The 22,079-nt window shown below is 39.1% G+C and overlaps 1 protein-coding gene across 3 annotated transcripts; it reads left to right on the top strand.

Moving 5' to 3' along the window:
• Nucleotides 1–1,461: 1,461 nt before the first annotated feature.
• On the top strand, nucleotides 1,462–16,505 carry stk33 (serine/threonine kinase 33). Of its 3 annotated transcripts, XM_005724319.2 has the most exons (15): nucleotides 1,463–1,688; nucleotides 5,296–5,428; nucleotides 6,365–6,481; nucleotides 6,981–7,094; nucleotides 7,221–7,325; nucleotides 7,503–7,641; nucleotides 9,704–9,786; nucleotides 10,388–10,475; nucleotides 12,546–12,621; nucleotides 12,701–12,813; nucleotides 12,946–13,031; nucleotides 13,106–13,178; nucleotides 13,534–13,679; nucleotides 14,309–14,404; nucleotides 14,763–16,505. In XM_005724319.2, the coding sequence occupies exons 2-15, from the start codon at nucleotides 5,420–5,422 to the stop codon at nucleotides 14,838–14,840; spliced, it is 1,323 nt and encodes a 440-aa protein (XP_005724376.1). In that variant the 5' UTR covers nucleotides 1,463–1,688; nucleotides 5,296–5,419; the 3' UTR covers nucleotides 14,841–16,505. The 3 variants fall into 3 exon arrangements, with proteins under 3 accessions (XP_005724375.1, XP_005724377.1, XP_005724376.1); XM_005724318.2 differs by lacking the exon at nucleotides 5,296–5,428 and having other exon boundaries at nucleotides 1,462–1,688; XM_005724320.2 differs by lacking the exons at nucleotides 5,296–5,428; nucleotides 6,981–7,094; nucleotides 7,221–7,325 and having other exon boundaries at nucleotides 1,462–1,688.
• Nucleotides 16,506–22,079: the final 5,574 nt, after the last annotated feature.

The following is a 22,079-nucleotide window of genomic DNA, read 5'->3' as shown; positions in this document are numbered from 1 at the left end:
GTGGACTTACTCAGTCACCTTAAGTGCTTGGGTTGCTGGTTACTGTGTAACTGCTTTATTCTTCCGTGGCACATTTATGGGTGTTCCAGTCTTCTTAGTGAGCAGCGAGCAGGACCGCTCAGCAGATATGCACAAGCTCAGAAAGAGTGCTGCCACTTCCAGGAGGTGTTTGGAGCAGAGAATTAGTTGGAGATATCCAAGCTTTTTACAAAGCTCATTTATCATGTGATGGTCCTTAAGCACTGTGTAGACTGTAGAGAATACAGTGGCTCCAAGTCCATGGCCAAAATGATCAATAATGCCTTAGATAAAAGGCAGAAGTCTGCCTAACGAAGGAAGTCAGTGGTTACTAATTACATGTTACCACACAAAACTGCTTATTGGATACTTCAAGCCTTTTGCACTCATCACCAGATATGTGGAACTAATCTGCTAAGCATTTCAGAATACCAGCTTTATTCAAACATTTCAAATGACATTTTAAATGTAGTTGTTAAATTAGTTTGTTAAATTTCAGTAAAATTTACATTTTTAATTATTATTTTCAAACAGGAACAGTATGTGATAGAACTATGATTCCCTATCTTGATTTGTATTACAGCTGGATGTTAGGGGTATACACACTATTATTTTCTAACTTCTTGTAGCGATATCCTCTCAAATACATGATTTCTGTGGGTAGAAAATAGCTGCATTACATCAACATTCTTATATTTCTAAATGCAAGATAAAATGGGTGAACCTGGATCTAGCAGAACTACAAATTATGAGTCTCACAAAGCCATTTGTGATTTCAGTGTAAAAGGAAATTAACACAAACAAACAACCTTCAAATAACATTTAAAAGAGTCAAATGAAAATCAACAGACACCAAAGGAAATGTCAAAAAATAAAACATGACTGTAGCTCTGAGTTTGGAGTAGATCTTTCTTTTTTTCTGATGTGACAGGAACTCTGGCTCTATATATTAGTGTAGAAACCACATTGTGGTTGCAAGGCTGCACTAGTGTCAGGTTGTTGTGCTCGTGTTAACATCTGACTGAGTTAACAAGTCTCAGAGTGTAAGAAAAAGAAGTCTGTCTAAAGTTTGCTTTACTCACCACTTGTGTCTTTTAGGATCTTACTCTAAACAATAATTAATATAAATGTTTTCTTACTTATCTAAAATGATAAACATAATGTGAGATCATTTTCCCAAGGGGCCACACCAATACACCGAACTCAGTTCTGCTCAATTTTATTTCTTTATAAGCCTATTGGTGCGGCCCTCTATAACCAGTTCCAGTTCCAGGCATCCTGGGAAACATTAATTGCCCATCCCTGAATAATTATTCCAAAATGAATCTAAAACTCAAACTCACCAGACAAGCTCTCCATGTGTCCACTAGATGGAGACTAAGAACCAAGAAAAATTCAAGATGCCGCAAAGAAAAAACATGTCTCCTTATGCTTAAATATCCGGGTATGAATTGTTCTTTTGTTCTGTCAGGTTCCTTATTAATAGCGTTCTCTTTAAGCATCAGGTAAAAAAAAATACTACTACTAGCCCCTGAAGCATTCGCTATTGACTCAGTGGAGTTTTAAATCCCTTTCTGTCCCTCTTGGCTTCCCGTAGTCGTTCGCCAAAAAAAAAAAAAGTTTTCGCGTGAAGCCCAACCTGCTGAATGAAAAATGTCTCATTCCAACAGGTAAGAAACTTTTGGTGAATTTTACAGCCGCAACACAGCCGTGCGTGTATGAGTGGGGTCACCTTTATTTAACGCTGTCTTCTCAAGAGGAAACGTTTTTGCAACCTCACGTTTCGTTGCCATGACAACGTGTAACCGTGGGAGACGTTACCTTATTAAAAAAGTCACTTTTTTTTTAAGCTTTCTGCGCTGTTTTTATGCGAGGAGTAGCTGATTTTTTTTACATTACTAGATACCGAATGTCTCCCTGCCGTTTCTGGGATATCACAGTTATTATTATAATTATTGTTATTGTAGATTTCAACTAGCTATCGTTATTATCTAACTAGCACATTTGGTTACAAGCGTCAAGTGTTAGGATTGAGGCTCTGTGTTAGATTAACTGGCAGTATAATGACAGAGGTTACACACCGAGCAGGACAATAATTTAACATTCATTTTAATGACCCGGTTATTCAATACTTTAGAGTAGTCGATGTTGAATGCGTGTTTCGTGCGGTTATAGTGACTATGTTTCTTGGCTCTTAACATTGTCCTCTTATTTTAAACCACCCGGCATTCCTTTTTAACTGCAGCCATTTTGACATGAAATAGTATTGTGTGCCAAAAAGTGATTACAGACGTTTCTGTGTGTTTTTTTTAAATGTCTAATGTCTGCTTATATTGGTAATTAGTAGTAGTAAACAGCATTTATGAATGGGTTCCATATAAAATAACGAAATGCCATGTTTTGTAAGTATCAAGGGCTGCTTAAAATATCTTTATAGAACTTTTATGTTATATTTGTTGAAATTTCTGCTGCCCTTTTGGTCAGATCTCTCTTTAAAAAAAGACTTCTTTTTTTAGCTGGATATATAAAGTCACTTTGCAGTTTCTACTCTGCATTATCCATGTAAATGACCTGCTGAATTCTAATCGGTCAAACAACAATTGAAATGCTAGCACTTTTTTAGCAGGTGACATGAAACATAGATGCTACTAATAAGAAAAGCTTTAAATGATGTGATTAATAACACTTGTGTACTATTGTTGTCATATTGACTTATGTGAAACAGTCTGTGTAAAAGGGAGTAGTTTTAAGTGTCCTAAAACTTTATTTGGCCATAAAGAGGCCCACTGCTTCTTCTTTTTTTTTAAAAACAGATGAATACTGTAGAAGCTGTTATGACATTAGTATTTGACAGGTGGGGCCATTTGTGTATTCCAATATGAATGTGACTTTTCTCCGGCTTCTCATCGATGTAAATTTGAGGTGTTCTTGTTTCTGCACTGGCCTACATTTTCCTACACGTCTGCCACCCTAGCTTCCCAAGGCTGAACCCAGCAAGGGCAGAGATTAGCTTTAACCAGGATTAAACCAATGAGAAAATTTGAATTTGTTGGCCCTTATCTCCTAGCAACATGTGGAGAGCCCTGAGCAAATGGCAGAATTTGATCTTTTGCTTCCTTTTGGCAAAGCGTGTTTTCTTGCCAATAGACACTTATCAAACATGACCATTGAACACAGCAGGATTTTTTTTTGAGGGGGGGGGGGGCTTTAAAATGATTTGTTTATAGGAAAGCTGCATGCATTTCTTGTTTGCAGTGAGGGAGCAGCAACTTAGTTGCACCTCCATTTTATTTGTCAGTCTTGTTGTCCATCAGCTGCCAGGTACAGTGTAATTTTACTGCTCTTTAGTTAGTCTGGTGTTTGCTTTAATGGCTTAATGTTGTTGGTGTAGTGCATTTAGACCAGAAGCTTTGATTATCTCTGCATAATATTAGGATTCACTCCATAACTTAGTAGATGGGATATTCGCATTCTAAACATGCAATTTCTTGCCTCATCAGGTAATGTAATTCCACGCTTCATTAGGACTGTGAAGTTTATCATTTGTCATCAAAGCCAAGCTGTCAATAAATGATTAAGTTTCACATGAGTAAAATGTAATATTGGGGCCCGAGCAAAACGGATGGCAGTGTACATTTTAATTGCAGTTAGGACGATTTTGTTTTTGTTTGATTTTCAGGCGATATTTAAGCAGCTGCTCGTTACAGCTAGAGGCAGTCCCGCAGAGCTTGAGTCCAACTTATTCCTACAGTTTATGCAATTAAAGAAACATGAACTTCTAAAGGCCTCAAACAATAATTGAAATGTGTAATATGTTATTGGTCTGGGCAAACAGAGAGGGCTAAGTGTTTTTCTGTGTGCTTACCAACATTTTTCACTTACATGCAATCTCGTCAACCTTTAGTATGCTGCAGCTAATCTATACCAACTATTTCCAGTATTGACTGACTACAGTTAATAGATAACTAAATCTGTTGTTTAGTCTATAAGATCACAAAAATCATTATGTATATCATTTCCCACAGCAAGGGGCTATTCTTGTTTTTTATGTTCAGCAGAGTCCTTGCTTCATATGATTGACACTGATGGGTTAGAAAAACTACATGTACATGATCATGAATAAATGAAAGAAGAGCTGTTTTAAGTAGAGAAAAGTAGGAAAAGGTTTTAAATGAACCCTTATGTGTCTTTTCTCTTTGCTTGTTATAGCATGCTTATATTTGGAAAACATTTGTACATTTAGTTAATTATGTAAATAAGCTGAAATTGCTGTCTGACAGAATGATGGAGAGGTGGGACAAGTAGGGGCTTGACCTGGGGCTCTAATTACTACCTCCTGAACCTGGAGATGAGACCAAATTCAATATAAAAGGGTGTACTGATGTTTGCTCACCCGTCAGTGTGTCTGTGGTTGAAAACAGACTTGTTATTTGTGCCATCACTGCAATTCCTTCCTCACTGGCTCTAGTTAATAATTATGTGTATTTTCTTGGGTCAGTGCTATAGAGATTGGAAAGAAGATCCATACATAGATTTTGGTGGTACTCCAGCACTTTCTTAATCAAGTCAAGAAAAGGAAAATAAGGAGTCTAGCCTTCAGGGAGGTTTCAAAATTTCGCATTTTGTAAGTACTGATGTAGGGGTAGCTGGAAGGAAGACGTAGCCTTAATGGAAAACATTTTAGGTACACAGGTGGCACAGGGGCACACTTCTTCCCCACCACTGCAGAGTGGTTCAAATCCCAATTGTATTTCCAGCAATTTGGTCATGCAACAAACACAAGTGGCCATGCTTTGCAAGCCACTAAATGACCATGTCTTTGCCACTCCATTAGCAATTCTTCAGTGTTGTCAGTGGCTGTTTCACTAAAGAGCACAACCTCTCAGTGAATTTCCTCAATGGAGGCAATTTGTAGCTTTTGTCAGATGCATTTATGTTTTACATTTAAAAAAAATCTTGATGGGAGAGGTGGCGGTACAGTGCTTGTCTTTACTTTAATTCTCTTCGGTTCTTTTCTTTGCTCCTTTAAGGCCCTTAGTTTGGGTTTGTGGTGGGGCACAAGAAGAGTAGAATTGTTTTTGACTTTAAGTTTAAAAAAACAAACAGATTTAAGTAAGTCATGCATTTCAATTGAATTGTTAGAATCACAGGTATAGATATTCTAGATAGGCACACAAGGCTTAAAGCAATTCAAGACCTGTGTCTGTGACCCTTTTAAGGTCAGACCTCTCACCCTAACCTGAACATGAACTTGATATCCTATTTCCTTTGCATCAGAGATCTGGGGCCAAGGACCAGTCACCTCTGTCTGGGAGATACCTGAGGAGCTGAGACCCTCCTCCAGTCTCCTCAAGTCCTCAGTGATACACTCATCACATGCTGCTGTCTCCACAAATGAGCTATGATTGAGGTGACTGGAATTTCCAGAGGCTGTCACAATCATTTTGATTGGAAAATAGACAGGAGAAAATGGGAGAGACAGGCCTGTTATGAGAGCCCTGTCAGGGCTAAAATAATGCATCAGAGTGAAGAGGTTAAAGACACCACTTCCTTGTTAATAATTAATTGCTGTGCGTGTGGTGGATCCACTTCATCGCTCCCAGTCATCACTTGATAATTGCTTTACATTTAATTTGGCTTTAGAGACTGTTTTTCAAGCTGGGTAAATTGTGCTTAAAGTGAATATGGGCTCAGACAGAGACAAGAGTTTGGTCATAAACCATAAACCAGAAAAAAAGGCGACAACTTAGACTGGGAGAAGTAAAGTTTTAGTAATTCTGTACACTATTTGAACACCAGACTTTTGGAATTAAAGTCATTAGGAAACTTTTAAAAATGTCTACAGCATTAGTAGCTGAAGCTTAAAAAATAAACGTAATCGTTGACACTTGCTTGAAACTAGCAGTGATAATTTCTTGCGTTGGAGAATATTTATGTGTCTCTCAGCATTTCCTTATTTTTAAGCCTTCTTACCACGACACATGTAATGCCTTAGGGTTTAGAAACATGGTTGCCAAGGATTGATTGGGCTGTAATGATTAGGAATGATGGCAAACTGGATCATGAAGGAAAGCTATTACTTTTCTTGACTGACTAGAAGATGAAAAATAATCTTGTTATGATGTTGGGATTTTAAGATAAAACAATATAAAAATCACTTTACTTTTTTTATTTGTTTTAGAAAAACCTGCTGTAATACCAATATTTGACAAATTTGACAGATTTTAGTATTTTAAAAAAATTTATTAGCCAAAGGATTATAGCTACTCGTCAGTTAAGAATGAATTTTTTTTATATGCATGCCAATTCAAGAAAGATTATGACTGCCTTCTCCTTCCTTCTGTAGATGACAAAAGGAGATGTTAGTGGACTAGATATGAACCTGAAGTCTGTGCGGACCAGTAGATGCACGTCGGAGAGGAATGTGCTAGATATACGGCTGAAAAATGACGGAGACATCAGGGTATGTTGATCCTGTAACACGATCCCACTGACAAAGTAAAGCCTAGTCTTTGATGACGTCTGTTTTACACACTATGTGCAGCATTAGAAAACCAAACTCCACTTTGCTGCTGTATAGCCTCCTTCATTGGTTAATTTCACTGCTCACTTTTCTAAATCCAAAGCAGCCAGTGCTCAGTCTTGCGTGCACACAGATAACAATCAAGTTAATTAGACCTGAGATTGAGCGAACTGCAGCAGCAACTTAATCATTTGTAACTTGATTAAAAATACTATATTCTGCGGCTCCAGAGACTGGTGTGTTTTTTTTCCTTCAGAGGGCTTCACAACTTTGCAATTCAGGTCTTAAGTTAGGACATAATGTTTTTGAAAAACAACAGTGAAATGATCCTGAGGTCTTCAACACCTGCTCGGGGGAAATCCTCTGCTGTATATGACTGACGGTGAACAGATGGATATTACAAATGTATTAATGTTTTCTAGTATTTTTGTGCCCATAGGAAATTTATAAATTTGAAAATAAATTGGGTCAAGGTGCCTTTGGAGTTGTTTATGAAGCCACCCACATAGAGACACAGACAAAATGGGCCATTAAGACGTTTTGCAGACCACCGGTGAGTGTGTTTGGCATCCCTCGAGGAAGCCTGTTTTTTAATGTGTTTAAAAAGTTGCACTAATAAGGGAAGTTTATATTTGGAGGGTAACAAATCCAGCTGTGATTTGACTTTCTGTTGCATTAGGCAGGAAGTTCGAAAGTAGAAATGGTGGATAACGAAATAAACCTTCTCAAACAAATGAATCATGCGCACATAATACATCTTGAGGCAGTCTACCGCTCGACCACGGTAAGCGTTGCTATCCTTTAAATCACAAACTCAAAATTAGCATAATTAAGTGAGTGGGTGAATGTAATGCATGTAACATATCACTGTGTCTATTACTGCATGCCGCTCTGCATAAATATTACTGATGAACACACAAATTGACTGTATAGTAAGATGCATTTATCTTCTCGTTTCTAGATGATTTATTTGGTTACTGAGCTGTGCAAAGGGGGTGATCTGAGGGAGCTGTTGCAGCGGAAAAAGTTCTTCACAGAGGACGAGACGAGGGATATAATCTGTAGTTTAGCTGATGCTGTTGTGCACCTTCATAAAAGAGGTAACGTCATTTTCTAGATTGATCTAATCTATGCTAATTATACTGTCAAAAATGTAGTTCAGCCTGTGTTTTGAATGAATTGTGCTTCAGTTAATTTATACTGGTGCTATAATGCCATTATTGTATTCAAATTGTTTTTGCCCTCAATGATGTGATATTCCTTGCCATTAGGGCTTTCAGTCACTGTAGCAAGGTGTCTTATTTTGATAAAATGGCAGTAATGCCCAGCTGCCAGGAAATAAACATTTTAATTAAACCATTTATTTGGAAATGCTGTTTCCCCTTTGGTAAAATCTGAGGTTAGAGGTAATTTAGGACAGTTCTTGGTAATGAGGCATCATTTCATGTGGCTAATGACTAATGTAGAACAAACTAGGGAACAATACTAATTAACAGGAGTTTTTCACATGGAAAGTCCTTTTGTGGTGGTGTTCTTCGGCTTCATTTTTATTAATGATAGTAATGAGAATGAGCTCTCCAGAAACCTTTCTTTGTCAAATGACAAGTTGCATAACTTGGCTTAAATTTGTAGATCACATTTTTTCTGACGCCCCTTAATGTACCATCGGCACATTAAGGGGCGTCCACACAGGAAGTGATTCGCTTGTCGCTAGCGGACATACCAGGCTCTGATTGTCTAGGAAACACTCTAGTGCAGGGGGGGGCAATTATTGCTCCCCATGGGCCACATGAGAAACTGGGACTGTTGGGGTGGGCCACGCCAATAAGCTTCTGAAGATATAAAGTTAATATTGAGCAGAGTTTAGTTCATCTTATTGATGCGACTGTCCAAAACTGTCCCAGTTTCTCATGTTGCCCCTTGGAAAAAGTAATTGCCCACTGCCTGCCTCGAATGAATTACCCCTCATATGTCAGTCAGTGGTATGCTTCTGTCTTATTGGTAGTCTCCTCAATCACTCGCTTTGAAGCTGAGAAAATTTTAACAAATAAGCTGCCCACTTCACCTCAGCAGTGGTCTCTGGTTCCCGCATCACTGGTAGTTGCTTGCTGTGTGGATCTGTGAACTGTATTGTTCCTTATTGTTCTTATTCCTTAATGGAATTAAATGCACCAAACCTTATATTGTGTAGTTTATAGTTCGAAATTAATTTCTTTGCACTAGTATTTCATTAAGTAACTAGAAAAAAAGCAGAACTAAGTAGTGTATTTAACAACTGGTACTTCTGTTTTAGTGTGTGTATAATTGTTACGTAACTGAAAAAAGAAATTGAGAGTTCAGGTGACAGAAAGCACTTTAAAGAAAAATAATTACCATACCAAAAAAATGTTAAATAGACAAAAGAAAAAAACAACATTTTCAGGTGTTTGTTTTGGGCACATCATTTGTTCTAACTTACCTTTCACACACCATCAGCACTGTTGCATTGTATAATTGGTTGCTTCAAATAGTGCACTGAATAGGACTGCCCAGGGCAAATTGTATTTTTCCTCCTGCCTTCCCTCTCTGTGCTAAGTTAACAAGGCCCTTCAGCCTGGTCTGCTGTAAGCAGGAAAAACATAACTGTGTTAGCATGTATGGAACATGTAATTTATTCTAGTGACTGACCATAAAGTTATACCTTGATGAAAGGCTACATATGTATTTTTCTCTTGTTCGCTTCTTCAATTCTTGGCTTATAATTCAACACAAGAAGTCAAAATATTAACATAAAGGTTTTGTCATGTTCCACTGGCCCAGCCCATGAATCTGCTTAGTTAAGTTAGTATTTATAACCCCCTTTGGGGACATTTGCCCCCTGCTTTACTAGCATTAACTACTTAGAAAATGCAGGTAACCTCCAAAATGCAGCCACATTTTTGTTTTTGCCTTTTGCACAGGTAATATTACAATAATTATGTTGGGATTGATGTTTTATCTATGACTCATGAAAAGTTAAATAGTTATCACTGGTCTCATCATTAAGCAACCACTGGTCTACTTCTAATTTTTTTTAAAAAATGATTGAGATATTTATTGCAGCACCTAATCCTGTAAATATATATATAAATATTTGAAGCTTTTATGTCCGTGTAAAATTTCTTTTTTCTTCACATCCTACAGATATTGTACACAGGGACTTGAAACTTGAGAACATTCTTGTGAAAAATTCTCCTGATAAGGATGGTGACAAAATCGATGTCAAGGTAAAATGTTGAACCAAACTGAGAGCTTTCCATAAATGCATCTTATCCATTCTCTGCCACACTGAGAAAAAGCCTCAAATAGGCGCCTTCTCCTCGCCCACTGTCTCCTCTATAGTTAGTAAAGGCTTTAAATACTATCTCATTATGATAGTCTCCCTCTGGTCTTCCTTTATAGTCCACCTTTACAAATGGAGTCTAAACTGCGTCTTTAAACAGATGACATGCTGAGCACAGCATGTTGCTTGTATTGATGGCGAGCCAGACAAAGCAGATACCTGGTGTATGAGTTAAAACAAGGCCAGGATTGTCTTTGTCTTTGGCTGCACATACACTAACACACTTATAGTACATGTTGTTAGAAAGTTTTGTCATAGCAGAGCATAAATTGTTTTTCAGAGTAGTTTCTTTTTTTAAAACTTTGCAAGTATTGCGATTTTTTTTTCCCCTAGAAAAATTCTGTATAGTGTCGGCTTGTATTGATGTTACTTGCCTAGCTCCTTACTGAAGCACCTTTAACAAAGAATCTAATATGGATTTTGTCAGCATGACTGAATCATGTTTATTTGTGACACCTTTTTCCTAAGTGCTGTTCTCCACCTAGGTGGCAGACTTTGGATTATCGGTGAAGACAGGTGGTGTCGGGATCGAAAACATAATGACACACGCCTGTGGGACCCTTATCTATATGGGTAAGATATTTGGATCTTCTGCAGCATGCTAGTTGACCAACACGATGACAGTGCGGATGAACAGAGTAGCAGAGATCACTCCTGTTTTTGATTCTACCGCTGAGGGCGCCAAAGTATTTTTATGAGATTTTTAAGTTTAAATACAGACTGCAAAATTCATAAATGGACTGTAAAATGCTGTTTTTGTTTTTATATAAAAAGTATATTGTTAAATGTTATGACTAAATATGCTATTATATACTTATATCTACAATGCAGTGTAAAAGCTATTAGTCCTTGTGAAAAAACCAGTAAAGTGGTCATGCTTTCAAAAGTAATATTTATCTTTTAACTTAACGGGATACAAACTGTGGTGTCCCTATGCCTTTAAAAAGTACCGATTCTTCTACAGGCAGATTTTCACTTTAACTGTTTGTAAAAGTTGGAATAAAGTTATTGCCAGTCTTTCAGTGAATTTATGCTTCCTCAGCTGCCACTTTCTCTTTGGTAATCCTTGACTTACTCTGTGATACTAAGATCAGCGTTTTCTGGGATTGTGTCCCTTCATTCCTTTTATTATCAAAGATATTAGGAGAATTTTTTATCTTTAGAACTTTGGTTGTATGGAGATTTTTATTTTTTTTCTCCCCCCCTTTCTCACTGTCCCTCTCCCCTTCTGTTTTTCCTTTCCTTCCTCTTTCTTTCTCCCTTTCCTATCCCTCACTCATGTCTGTCCCGTCTGTAACATCTGAAAATAAAATATAATAAATAATAAAAACAAAGATCGACCAAATGGACCAATACGGCAATGCCACGATGATCCATTTGGCAAAGTAAATCCATTGGGTATCCTTGTTGGTCTTCAGACAACAATTCTGATGGCTAAAGAACCAAATGGGACAGGCGAGAAAAAAAAAAAAAAAAGAACTTTGGTTGTACGTTTGAGGTACTCAGTCTGGGACAAATTAAATTTATTCTTGATGATGTTTAATGCCAGGACTTCTCAGGTCCTTGTTAACACTCAGACTACTAAACTGCCTCCTCTTGGAACCAAATATTTCAGGTTATGACTTGTCCCAAAGCACCTGCTCTTCCATTTCTGCACTCCACATCTCATGTTTTTCTGCATACGTGAGTTAACTTGGCTTTGTCTTTACATCAGAGGATTGGCTATTTGGCTGGAAGTCTTCCATGACGGCAATGCTGGAAAATCCTCCGATTGTAATGTTAACTTAATGCATCAATTGTTTGCTGCACTCTATTTCCTTGGCTTGCCTCTTTGTTTTGAACCGTAACCGTTTCTGTGTGGTTCTACAGATGATCTTGGACTACACGTCCAGAAAAACCTGTTTGCCACAAAATGTTGGCCTGTGAGAGACCAAGCATTGCAGGCTGACCACCTTCTGTCTTCCTGCTGAGGCTCATTTTGTTTCACGGTTAAAGATTTTTAGCTCGAACTGTCACTGTTTCAGAATCCTTACCTTTTTATTATGACAGGGTATCAGCCACTTTAATCCTTCCTACACAGCTGTTTCTGTTACAGTTAATGGTTTTGGTTTAGCCACGTTAATGATTTGATTCATTAGCACCTGTTTGGTATAATTGTTCAATTATGTGCTGGGCTATATGCCTGCGAATTCCTTCTGTCATTTTGTTACTTTCTCAGCATATAAATATGTCTCTGGAGTGTTTCATGGTTGCACAAAGGATGTTTTGTAGATCCAGCATATAATTTAAAATACATTACAAAAGATATAAATCATTATATATTAAAAATATATAATAATATATTCAAAAGATGAGCCTCCTCCACCTTTATGTATTCATCTCTGACTTTTATGGCTCATTACTACCTCTAACTGTGGTTTTGCACTTTAACCTTGTGTGTCACTCAGCTTGCATGTGTATGTGTCCTTGCAAATATGGTGACAAAACATAACACACACATTATTATAGTGTTAACTTATTGAAATGGGGCTCAGCAGCGCTGCTGGTGCTAAAAAACATCATTTAACAAAGTGGTTTTCCACCACAAATTTCTGTAGCTCATGCAGACCAAGTCATACATTTGTGCATTTGTGTTGTTGCCAGCCCCTGAAATGATGAGCGGTCGAGGTTATACCCAGTGGTGCGACGTGTGGAGCATAGGAGTCATTATGTATATGTTGTAAGTAGGCGCACACGTACTATTTTTATACATGTACACGATTCATGAGTGCACATGTCTGAGGTATGTGTCCCTGTAGACTGTGTGGAGAACCTCCATTTGTCTCCAAAACAAGGAAAAACCTACTTAAGAAGATAATGAACACTGGAGTCAAATTTTCTCAACCCATCTGGGCCTCAGTCAGTGATGCAGGTAACACTTCATGATCTTAATCACATTCTTATGGTAATGTAAAGTAGCAGCGCAAATGCTTCATATGTGCAGTTTTACTGGGCAGGTTGGTATTACGAACACTCACTGATCGTCTTGAGTCTGTCTCAACAGCTAAAAATCTTTTGACTTGCCTACTGAAGGTGGACCCCGCATACCGAATGTCTGCTAATCAGCTACTAGAGAACCCCTGGATTACAGTAAGGCACTTTCAGCATTCATGAACTTCAGATAAGTCGCATGAAGAGCTCTTATAGTGCGCTTTGTCAAACAGGGTGACTCTACTATGCCTGTTGTACCACCCAATGTGCTGGAGATGATGCGTCAGTACCTGGAGCAGGAAGAAAGTAATAATGAAGATTAAATTAAATCTTCCAAGTCATCACTTGATCATTTTGATTTTGATTTGATCACTTTATTAGTACTGTTGCTATCATTTGATAAGCTGTAGTTTAATATGCTGATTACTATATTTGAGTTCTCCTGATATATAATTGAGCAGACATGCAGGTCACAGTATAAATGGATCTGGAAAAGTTGCCAAATAAGGCCAAGGCAGTGATATTGACTTAGTAATGTAATATTTAAATGTGAGGCATTTGTTTTCATTTAGCATAGACTATAAAGAAACAGATGACAGTGATAAACCAAAGGCATGTGAATCTACCTAATGTAGATGTTGCTAAAAAACTTCCAAAACAGGAAATAAGACTTCAGAAGTTTCACCCTTCATCACTTCTGAGGCAAACCTGGACTCAGTCCCGGTCCACCCGGCATTTTCAGCAGAAACTAACAGCAACTGCATGAGACACAGCAGCTCTGACATATCTTCCACATCCACTAAACTGGTAATGTGTTTCTCTTTAGCACAGCTCTCTCAACATTTTCACATTACTTGCCTATGTATGTGTTTTAGGAACCCAAATGTGTGTTTCTTAAGGTCTCTTATTATCTACTTAAGTGCTATATGTGATTAATGTAGGTTTTGTATCACTCACTATTAAACACCCCACTTTCCCCTTTTGGCAATTATTGGGTTTTATCTTGAGTCATCGCTGTAGGTTTATGATCAGCACAACAGAGTTACAGAGTTGTTAGATTTCATCTGTATTATATCATAATGGCTGGTGTGATGTGTTTGTCACATGCTTGCTTTACTCTGATTTCCCACCCCAAAAAATTTCCCTGGTTCCTTAAAAGTTTTCTTTTAAATATAAAAACATTTTAGAAGCACTCATACACAGTTTTAAAAGTTACTGTAATGTCGTCAGTGTCTTGATTTCTTTTTATTCCTGTTAGCAATTAATACTGCTAATAATTCACATAAATTGAGTCTCAGTGTGTGTGTGTTTGTGTGTGTGTCAAAGGTTTAAAATGAAACAAGACAAACCTGAATTTTCCTTTAAACTACCTCTTTATAGGCCATTATGTGTGATCATGAAGTCCATGTTTCGTGTTTTCCCTGTGGTTATCATAGGACGGTGGAATAAAGACTAAAGAAAGCAGTGGCAGTCTTCAGCAGGACAAACAAATAAACAGCTCTGACACCCCAGCACAGCCAGCAACCACACAGGTCTGTTGAACCTCCTACATCCTATGTTTTTTGGTTAATTTAAAGTTTTCTTTAGTGTGTATTTTCAGCAGCATACATGTCTAATCTAAAATGTCAGTTTACAAATGTCTACTGATTTACCATTTGGATTAAAAAAAAAAAAGGTTTTCTTTATAGCTAAATTTCTGTATATTGGCTTTCATGTTTAACTACCACTAGATGGTGCCAGATTCACCTCTTAAAGATGTTAGAAGATGTTAATAAAGGTGTAGCCATGCAGCTGTTTTTTTTATATGGATGTCATAGTTAATTCTGTTATGTAAGATTAATATGAGTCTTATGCCTGCAGTCTCATGCTCTTGTTAAACTCTCCACACAGCCGAGTGCAAAGCAGCGTAGGCCTACAGACAAGAAGGACCTCAGTTCAGGACAGAAACAATCCCCCAAACCCAAGTAAGGCAGACGACCAGAGACTTTCTACCCCCAGTAAAGTACAACTGGTCCCTGCAAACCACCAGCTAGCTCCAAGACTGAAAACCATTTAGAATAAAACTAAAAAATGAGCCATATCCCATTATAAAACATGAAGAGAGAGAAAAACAAAAACAAACCTGACCTTTTGTGGCTGTGTTGGACATACATTTATTGTTTTGTTTTTCATTCTGTTATTTAATTGAGATCTCTTATTTAACAGTAATGTGAATGTAAATACTAGGAATGGTGCAGCCTTTTTGTGATGGCCGGACACTAAGCAGCAAACACAGTGTCACATAACTGTGAAAATAGTACAAAGAGGCCGAAAACCACTGCAGCTGATTCAGCTTCAGTTTCAGCTTCAGGACTGCCGTGTGCCAAAAGAAAGAGACTCCGTCTGAGATAATCTTCCACATGGGGAGAAACTCCTGGAGAAATTATTTGTATTAAATAGCCAATTGTTTTAGAACATCAAACAGCTAACATAAAGACTCATGCATTTCTATAGTTGCTGCCAAATGTGGAGCCTGAATGAGTCTGATGTGTAACACTGATACTTTTAGCTTACAGCAACAACAAGGTTAGGTAAGATTTTGATGTTTTATCTTGACATCTCTCTCTTCCCTAAGTCTTCATTTTAGTTGTTGTAAACTGTTTAGGTATAAATTTTTGTCTTTTTTTAAAAAAAATTTTTATTTGTCACTTTTCTTTTAGGTTATTTGCTTTATAAATAGGAGAGAAAACACTCGTGCAGATTACTGGATATTATTTAAAAAACAACAAACAAAAAAAAGAGTGAGCAATAGGGATTTTCTTTCTTTCTGTTCTGACCTCTCAATTCCAAAACGTCCGATATGCAGTGACTGCACCCTCTCAGTGTCAAAACAGAAAAACTGTCACACAGGCTGGTTACGCTCCATCTGAATGCAGAGGATTGGGACTGGGGGCAGCCACGGGTCTAATCTCGTTTGGAGGCCATTGAAAGCAGTAGGAGCTACTTTGAGGGCACTGCCATTCAAGCACAGGTTTTTCCGCTGCAGAGAGAATAATCCCCAGCATAGATACAACATTAAAGTATCCAAGCATAACACACAGAGGGTGAATTTCAAATCCACCCATTTGCATCTTGAAGTGAATGAGTGCCAACAATGGGGCCCCGTTTTCATGCACAGGCTCTGTGTTTTAGTGTGTATGTGTAAATGTAGTTTGCACTTTTTCTTGAATGAGTGGATTCTTTTTTTTTAAGTCAAATTTTATCCATGCAGACATTCTACAGTAATCTCAGGTGATGTTCCCTAACATAGTGAGTAGATATGCAAATGAGATGTGAATTATTTTTGATTAAAGCTGCTTGCCAAAAGGACTGGGTGATTCCTGAAAACATGATTTTTGTTTACTCACTGCTTTGAACAGCAGATGGTAGCTGGTAGTGAGTTGTTGAATTGATTCTGAAATAATTCCCTGAAGTTAATCTGACACAGGGTGTCGTCCCTGAAGCTACCTAGTTTTGTGCATGAAGCTCTGTAATTAGAATTGATTGCTTGAGCCACTGCCCATTAAAACTGTGACACCCATGTGATGTGGCACTAATTAATATGTTGTATGCTTATATCTGCGTGGTCCATAGAGGAAAAATAAATAAAATGTTCAGACATACTTCCTTTTGGGTTCTGCCTTATGATTGTGGCGATAAGTTGAGAAAAAGAGGACAGCAGTGGGGTGTGGATATTTGACGTACAGCAAGATTTAGGAGTGCTTATATGTGTCTCCGGTTGGGACAAATTCTAACCGAGTGAAACTCATGAAGGACACATGGAAGAGTCATAACTATGTTGCTAAAGTCAGATGTTGTTAAAACACTGTCATGGTGTTTCAAGCAAACAGCAGCCTCCAGTTTCACTCCTTTTGCCAAAACAACAGAGCACAGAGGTGGGAGAGGAGGGGAAAGAATGAGAGGCTGTATGGTGGATAGGTTAGGGGCGTGAATTTGGGACAAAGCATGGAAGCAAAGGAAATTAGAAAATTCGTCGGGATGGAACGAGGGATGCGCCCCATGCCCCCCCTCATTCCCTCCAATCCTCCCCCACCCCTTTTCCCTCCAGCAGTGCTCCCGACAGATGGAAGTAAGAGTGGGTGGGTTGATGGGCTGGAGGGATTAAAACTCTGAAGCCCCATTTTTTTGGGGGGGAAACAGTGTCACTCCTGCAAAGGTGGGGTGCATAAGAGGCACTTGTGGCGTGTAGTTGTGTGACGTGTGCACGCTGGCTAATGTCAAAAGAGGCAAGGATTCTTCAAACACCCCTCCCCACCCCCTTCTTCATCCACCTTTCTCCATTGAGGAGTGTAGAGGGAGTTGCTCCAGGAGAGGAGGGGAGGGTTCATTTCAATAACCTTAATAGAGCTCCCTTTAATTAATCAGCTCATCTGCAGAAGCCCGATACCTGCTGCTGACCCCCCCCCACTCCCCAACACACACACACACACACCCTTCCATCCTCACCCCAACCCAACATCCTCACAATGCTGCTATGACATTGTGGTAATGAGGGAACACAGCTACAATGTCATGGAAATGTTGCAGAGACGTTATCTGCGGGAGCTCATCACACATGCCGATGTTCTCGATCCCCTTCAGTGTTTGCGATGTGTGCGGAGATGCGGCTGTATTACACCGCAGCGTACCTCCCCTCGTAAAATAACAGATACATATGGCCCGGATGGCGGGAGGATGCCATGATGCCTCTATTTCCACAGAAGAAGAGGGGAGGGGAAGTGCCGGCGTCAAGTAAACATTTGAAACAGATGGCAATTTCAAAGCATGCCTCATCAATCTTTGTTGACACTACCCCCTTTTTAAAACTACTCTTATTTGGGATATTTGCAATTATAATGCATACTGTAAGCTCATTTGAATATCAAATTAATTACTGAACACACTGGAGTAAATACCTCTTTTATAAGTCCTTGTTAAAAGTGAAAAGTTCTTCACTACGGTTGGATGGTGTGTTAATTTACAGTGATATCTAATCCCAAGTTACTTCACATAAAAGGCATTACTATACATATTTTAATGGGGAGGTGGTTGTTTTCCAAGCAATTTTCTGCTAGAGTACATTTTTAATTTATTCATATTTAATTTATTGGTCTCTGCATAACCGCTCAGTAAAACTAATCAACGCCATGTATGGCCCTCTTAAAGCCACATCTCTCTTTGGCAGGCAGACAGGCAAGCCTCTGCATTTGGATAAGCTCCCTTCTCTTGTGCACAGAGCTCGGTGAAATGCCCCGCATTCAGTCAAGCAGGCGGATGCCACCTCCAAGGAGACTCTTGGGTTCTCACAAACAACCTTTTAATCAGAAGGAAAAAAAGAGTGGAAAATGAAATATGTGCCCAGCCTTGAATGATCCAAAACACTGCAATTTCTGTGGATAGTGACCATCGTCTGCTGTCAGAATACAGTCCGCTGGGGACAATGCCTTTTCCCCTCTCTTTCTGTTACTTGTTGCCCTCAAACTCATCTGCCCTTGAATTGGTTTTATGGAGCTTTGGCAGTCATTTAGCACAGTATGACTGGAGTTCTTATCACCTGACTCCACTATACACTCCAAATATCTATCGACCCATTGACACACCTTGAGGAGGGATTCACACAACCTAACACATGGAAATGATTTCAATTAATTACCATTCCCCTTTGACAAGGCAGATGGGGGTGGGGTGGGGGGGGGACAAAGGAGCCCCAGACAACAGGAGCATTTCTCTGGTGTAATGTGGACCATGTGTAATGAGCAGCGGAAAGGTCATTTGACACATTTCTGCCAGAATGAATTCATTTATTTCAAGCACTTAATTCTGTAGTCACCTCATTGGTGCACGGCTTGGCAGTGCACTGAGAGGGTGCATTACCACAAGTGGAGGCTTAGCTTCCTCCCAACTGCTAACGTTGACCACAGGTCTGTGGGAATGCCTGAAGAGCAGAGAGATAGTGAAATGGAGTGTGGGAGATCCAATCACCTCTTCCATCATACGAAAATCGCCTCCATCACCTTCAGCGTAATTGGAACATTCATTACAGTTCAGTAAAAATGCAGGTCGCCATTAGATGAGCAATTTAAAAGAAGGCTCCTGGAGAATGAGAGACTTCAAGGGTCACGTTACAGGGTCACAGTCAAGTAAATAATAGGAATTGGTCCCATGAGGCTTGAAAAACCACAAAGCTCATGGTCACGCACCAAAATACAGCTCGGGAAAGGAGGCAGAAATTCAATCATCGGACGGAAAATAAAATGCCCCCTGCGCCCTCACAGCATTAAATAAATTACAATTAGAAAGGCAGACCGTAATTTGCTGTCTTAAATGCACTCTAACCTGAGGAGTTATGCGGCTGTGATGCTTGTGTGACAGCTGGCAGTGTGTTAATCACAAAGCACCCATTGAAGAGGTACAGTGATGGGAAAATTAGTTGTATTTTGTAGGTGCAAGGTATAAAAGGCTAGACTATAAAAGTTCAGAAGATTAACCAATTCAACAACTGCCGTTAACCTTTAACTAATGAAGTCATACTGAAAGTTTAAGAGAAGTTTTACTGGCGAGGATGTTACCTTCAGCTGCAACTAGAGGCCTCAGTCTGGCTGAAAGCACTACCACTGTGCTTTTTTACATTCCTTTAAAGGGAAATGGTTCACTGCAAGCAACAGCAGATGCACTAGCCTGATCAAAGGAAGCATGTTTAATATGTTTAGGTTTTAAAACGGACTTGTTATTTATGTTCTGAAGGTTATTTTGTAAAACTTTGCTCTAAACAAAGAAATCACAACAATAGCTCACCGGATTACGGGCAGCGGTGCTTCACTAGCCGCAAACATGCCTAAAGTCACAACTGATAGCATCATTTTAGATTCTCTTTGAGAAATTTAAACCCTCTCACAACAAATCTGCTTATTTATTTCTTTGCAGAGCTCTCGCTAATGACCGTGTTTTTGCAGGAGAAAATGCTTCTACATTAAATATGAATAAACACATCATGATGAAACAATTAGGCAATGGTCCTAAGTGTTGCTGGTTTAAGTATCTGCATCACTAGAAAAAAAGAAATGGTAATAACAAAAACAAAGCTGAGGAGTTGTATTCGCTAATTAGCCTTACTTCTCAGGGAAAGAGGAAGTAATTAGTGAGTTTTGCATTGAGAAATCTCACGCAGTCCCCCCTCTCGTTAAGATGGAACCTTTGTGATTGATGAAATAAGATAATAATCGGTAGCGTGATCGCCTTATGGAAAGGGGTGGCCACAGGTTCATGATAAGATGACACACGGCCTCAGAGTCAGGAGCGCTCACGCAGCATATGGGCTGTGCTTTCCTCTCAGCCCTTTTACCACTTAGGAGGCAGATTGGACTTCTCACTCTCAGCTACTCCGCATTATTGTCCATTATCACACAGTGGTCCATGTGTAAGGTGACAGTGGTGCTCTGATGGAGAGGCGACGGGGGGACCTAGACTGCAATAACATATTATTAGCTTTTTTCACAGCTCCACTGGGCTGGATTTACACTGGATATCCAGAGACCTCTGAGGGCAGCTCACTGTCACAGCGGTGTCCACCAGCGGAGCAATTGCCAGAGCTACACAGGTGTGTGCGGACCAAATAGCCATGCACCCACGCAGGGCACAGATGGGCAATGTGTACACACGTGCGCGCACAAACACACACGCAAACGGTGTGCATTAGTGTGTCTATAATCAGTGACAGGCCCTTTCCAATTAGCCTCGGTGTGCTGTCTTTCTTGCTGTTGTAAATAGTAGATGTTCTCCTTTTGTTCTGTAAACTGTAAACACATCTGCCATCGCTGTAGTGAGCCAATGCATAGATAGGTAGCCACACCTTGAAGATAGATAAATAAATCAATGTATTTAAATTGATATGAGGGAGAGTGGCCCTCCCTATGAGGTGCTCTTGTCCTTGGTGATGTTAACAGTCTCCCTTGTGACTGATGCCTCTTGTCCCAGCCCTGTTTATAAAACAGCCAGAACTTCGTTAAGGGACAATAACATCAGCCGAGCTCAATTATGGTGACATTTTGCTGACATGCAGATTGCCTCCCCTCAATCTTTTTTTTTATGTAAAATACTGGTGTGCCAGTCACATATGGATGGATGAACTTTGGGAGAGTCGATGGTATCGATGAATCATAGATCATACAAGTCAACAAGAGTGACACCAGGAAAGTGAATTCATCGCACATGGAAAGTCAATGTGAAATTGTAATCATAATCAGACAAAATGAGTTATGTGTAATCAATAGCACAATTATGATAGTGAGTAGGACCTGTCCTTAGCAATACAGACAATATGTGCATTCAAAGAGGCTGTGTTCATTATAGCATTAACTTGTGTAGTGTGGACTTAAACTGGCATCTGTTGTCAGGAGTGAGATTTATACTATCTGCACACTATCTCATGCACCATTTATGATGATAAAACGGGACCCTTCATATTAGTCCTAATCAATATATCAGGGGCTCTTTGTGTAGTGTAAGGGAAGAAGAATTATATTGTCATGAATTGCTGGAGAGTATGGAAGTTACCAATTTTGAAATATCATAGAAGGAGTTTGTGCAGAGGGAGTACAATAAGGCTGCTAAATCCAGTGAGATGATGGTATTTGCCTGTCCTTTGGCGTGCCCTTAAATATTGGAAGGACTGCAAGGTGTTTCATGAGAGTGGCACATGGCGGCTCCATCTGATGTCGGTGGTCAAACAGTAATAAAAATAAGTAAAATAACCCCACACGTAATTAGTTTTTTAAAACTAGATTCTCAGTATATTTGGTTTGCTGTTTTTTTATTTTATTTCTGCACACACTAAACACCTGGCCAAGGCCACAGGAACAGCTTCAAATATTCACGATGTATGCATCAAATCTGGGAATGACATAGACAGATAGAGCAGATATATATATAGCACTAGAAGGTGATGTGGTGCACCTTTTGAGATTCAGCAATTAACATATATATATGTATATCAACATAAAAAACAGCTACAGCAATTAATGGCCCATAAAAATTGGGCCAGGGTACAGCCTAGACAAGTCTCTATCACAGGACTGACCCAGAGAGACAGACAACCTTTCATACTCACATTCACACCTACAGCTAATTTAGAATTGCCAGTTAACCTAACCTCATGCATGTGTTTGGACCAGGGGAGTAAAGCCAGAGTAT

Source organism: Pundamilia nyererei, unplaced genomic scaffold (genome assembly GCF_000239375.1).
Source record: "Pundamilia nyererei isolate P.nyererei 1_Seehausen unplaced genomic scaffold, PunNye1.0 scaffold00011, whole genome shotgun sequence".
In the NCBI taxonomy this organism is placed as follows: Eukaryota; Metazoa; Chordata; class Actinopteri; order Cichliformes; family Cichlidae; genus Pundamilia; species Pundamilia nyererei.
Note: the sequence above shows the minus strand (reverse complement) of the source record. Positions and strands in the feature narration are given on the sequence as shown.